Below are 3004 nucleotides of genomic sequence, written 5' to 3'. Positions count from 1 at the left end.
CATCACAAAATCGAAAGCACGGCATTTGGTGATATTTTTCGCAAAAAGGAAGTGGGGAGCCGTCAGCGCAATTCCCTCGGTTTAAATTGACACCAGGACCCCAACCTCCACTACGAGCGCATTTCAAAATACCATCGGCCAATTTGCTGATGCCGCATGACAGCCTACCAAGCATCGCATCGATATACACTGTTTTGGCTGCAGCACTCATGGGATGATGGCAAGCCCCCACTGAATTGTCATTGTTTAAGCAAGGCCTTAACCACCAGCCTGAGCCACTTAAGCAAGAGAACAACTGACAACCACAATCCCAGCGAGGCAGCAGCATGTGAACGTCGCGATCCAAACAACCCGGCTTTTGTCACCTATCAGCCCATGATTGGGGATTAAGCTCGACGATTGCCAATAATAGCCGAGCAATCCAATCTTTTCCAGCAAGTGGTACGGGAGACATGGAGAACAAAGCGTAGCAGCTGGCTATTCTAACACAGGAGGAGATCTAGTCATTCAACCACTATAGCTAATCACTTATTTAACCCTACAAGATACTATTCGAAGCCCACAATGCACTACCTAATGAAGAGAACGACGCAATGATCTGTAGAATTCAAAAGAGAACGAACCAATGATCTGTCGAATTTTAGCGATTTGCCACCTAATTTGGATGGACCATTGATCACACAGTATGGTAGAAGCTCATTTCTCCGGTTGTCAATGGAGAATTGTAAAAAATGGTATGGTCAGTGGAGCGAGCACTCAAAACTGCACAAGAACATTGCTCGGTAAACAATTGCAACTTACAACAATGGGAAGAGAAATCCTCACTGAATCGAGAACCAATCATCAATCGAAACAATGCCGGCGAGCCGCTTCTGCCGCCGCCGCTAGCCCATCACACTAGCTCTTCCAGGCGTAGACAAGGAGGGAGAAGCCGTCGCCGCTCTGCAACTCGGCATCCTCCGGGCTGCCCCAGTCCATGACTGTCGAGCCACTTGCCCATGACGCGGAGGACGACGCCACTGACGCCGACGAGGAGGAGCTCGCCTTGGCCAGCCTGCGGGCCTGCCCCCTCTTCCTCCGCTTCTCGCCATTGCTGCTGCTCTCGCTCCAGTCACCTCTCCCCCACCTGCCAACGTAGCCCGCCCAGCCGCCTCTCCCAGCCTTGTCGAGCAGCTCCTTCTCCTTGGCGTCAGCCGATTCACGCTCCTCGCCGTTGCCGCCGCCCGCGAGCTCGAATCGGAAGACGAAGACGGCGTGCGCGGGCGGGGTGGCGGCCGCGGCGAGCGCTGCGGCGGCTGCGGAGGCGTCGGGTGGCGAGGTGTCGCGCGCGGGGAAGAGCCAGTTGTGGAGGTCCCAGGAGACGAGGACGCGGTCACCGCCGCCGAGGTCCACCTTCTCGGATCCGCGGAACTTCCATCGCAGGCGGCGGACGTGGAGCACGCGCTCGCCATCGACGGAGACCGACATGCCGACCTCAGCCCTGTCCCTGTCCCGCTGCTCCTTCGCCTGCCCCTGCCCCTGGCCCTGGCCGCGCGCGACGAGATCCACCGAGATCTCCCGCTCCTTGCCGCGGACGATGACGCAGGTCCGGTGCCCCCGGCCGCCGCCGCCGCCCGCGTCGCGCATGGACACGTGCTCGCGCCGCGAGACGAGGACGGGGCCCGGCCCCGGCGGGCGGCGCGCCTTGGTCTTCCTGTACGCCTCCTCCGCCATGTCCCCCGCCACGACCGCCATCTGGCCGTCCACCACGACGGCGACGAAGTACCCCGACGAGGGCTCCGGGGAGCCCGAGGGCGGGAACCGCGCCCGCGACAGGTCCCACGCCAGGTCCACCCGGCGGTCCCGCACGCGGAACCGCTTGGACCCGCGCCGCCGCCACAGCAGCCACGGGCGCACGCGCACGGCCACGGTCGCCTCCTCCTCCTCCTCGTCGTAGTCCTCGGCGGCCCCGTACTCCACCCCACCGCCGTCGTCGTCGCACCCGTAGTCAGAGGACGACGAGGGACCCGCGGCGACGCGGAGCACGGCGCGGAGGCTGAGCCCGAGCGCGGCGCGCGACCAGGACAGCGCGGCCAGGCCGAGGCGCGTCTCGTAGACGGACGTGGCGAGGCTGGTCCCCGCCCCGCCCGAGGCGGACCCGGACCCCGACGACGCCGAGGCCCGGCCGCCGGGCGCCGCGGCGCCGCGGAAGCATGCCGGTATCGCGTCGGGCATCGCTTCGCCTCTCCCTCCTCTCTTCTCCCCCCTTGTTGTTGGCCGTTGGGGGGAATGGAAATGAAATGAACGGGTGAATCGCAACGAAAACCACGAGATTTTGGGCTGGAAACGCAGGCGTTTCGGTGTTTTTTCCGGCACGGCCCCCCCTCGCGCAGGCGGCAGCAGGTTGGACTTGGACCAGGATCCGGCGCGAGGAGGGAGCGTTACATATAACTCTGACGCGGTGGGGCACGGCCGCGTTGGACTGGACTGGACCCAGCTGGGGTGCGAGCGCGACACCTGCGGCGCGGTGCCACCACCACCACCACCGCCGGCGCTTGGACCCGACCGGGGGCCGCTTCTTCTTGTTCTTCTTTTTCTTCCGACGCTGGTTGTCTCGTGGCCTCGTGGGTTTTGAGCTCGTTTCTCTTCGTTGTTAATTTTGATTTTTTTTTACAAGGGCGCGAATAAAGCCGTGTTCATATTACTGGGGCGGTGCTCGATGTTCAAGTTCAACAACGCATTGTTCACGAAGGGGAGCCTCGTCAGTTCGTGCTGGATTCGTGGTCTAGTATTGATTATCGATGTGAATGCACCAGTTTTCTCAAACGTCGATGGCAACGGTATTGTTTGTTTATTCGGGTTGTTTGCGACTGGCGAGTTATTCAATCAACTGTTGGGCCGAGTCTAGGTCTGAGCTTACAGAAAAGGTTATAGAGCTCAATCTGAGAACTTAAACATTGCACGTTGCTAAGCATAGCTTATCCGTGGATTTGACGTGCAAAGATCGTCCCTTTCTACGTATCAT

The 3004-nt window shown here is 60.4% G+C and overlaps 1 protein-coding gene across 1 annotated transcript; it reads right to left on the bottom strand.

The window, feature by feature from the left end:
- Positions 1-613: 613 nt before the first annotated feature.
- On the bottom strand, positions 614-2404 carry LOC101782485. Its single transcript, XM_004956767.3, has one exon. It carries the CDS (start codon positions 2212-2214, stop codon positions 898-900), a length of 1317 nt encoding a protein of 438 aa, XP_004956824.1. The 5' UTR covers positions 2215-2404; the 3' UTR covers positions 614-897.
- Between the last annotated feature and the right edge of the window lie 600 nt (positions 2405-3004).

This window comes from Setaria italica, chromosome II (genome assembly GCF_000263155.2).
Source record: "Setaria italica strain Yugu1 chromosome II, Setaria_italica_v2.0, whole genome shotgun sequence".
NCBI lineage: Eukaryota > Viridiplantae > Streptophyta > Magnoliopsida > Poales > Poaceae > Setaria > Setaria italica.
This window is presented reverse-complemented; position numbering and strand designations above follow the sequence as displayed.

Coding starts and splice junctions, on each gene's coding strand:
- LOC101782485 (XM_004956767.3), bottom strand. CDS start 2,214: ATGCCCGACGCGATACCGGCATGCTTCCGCGGCGCCGCGGCGCCCGGC.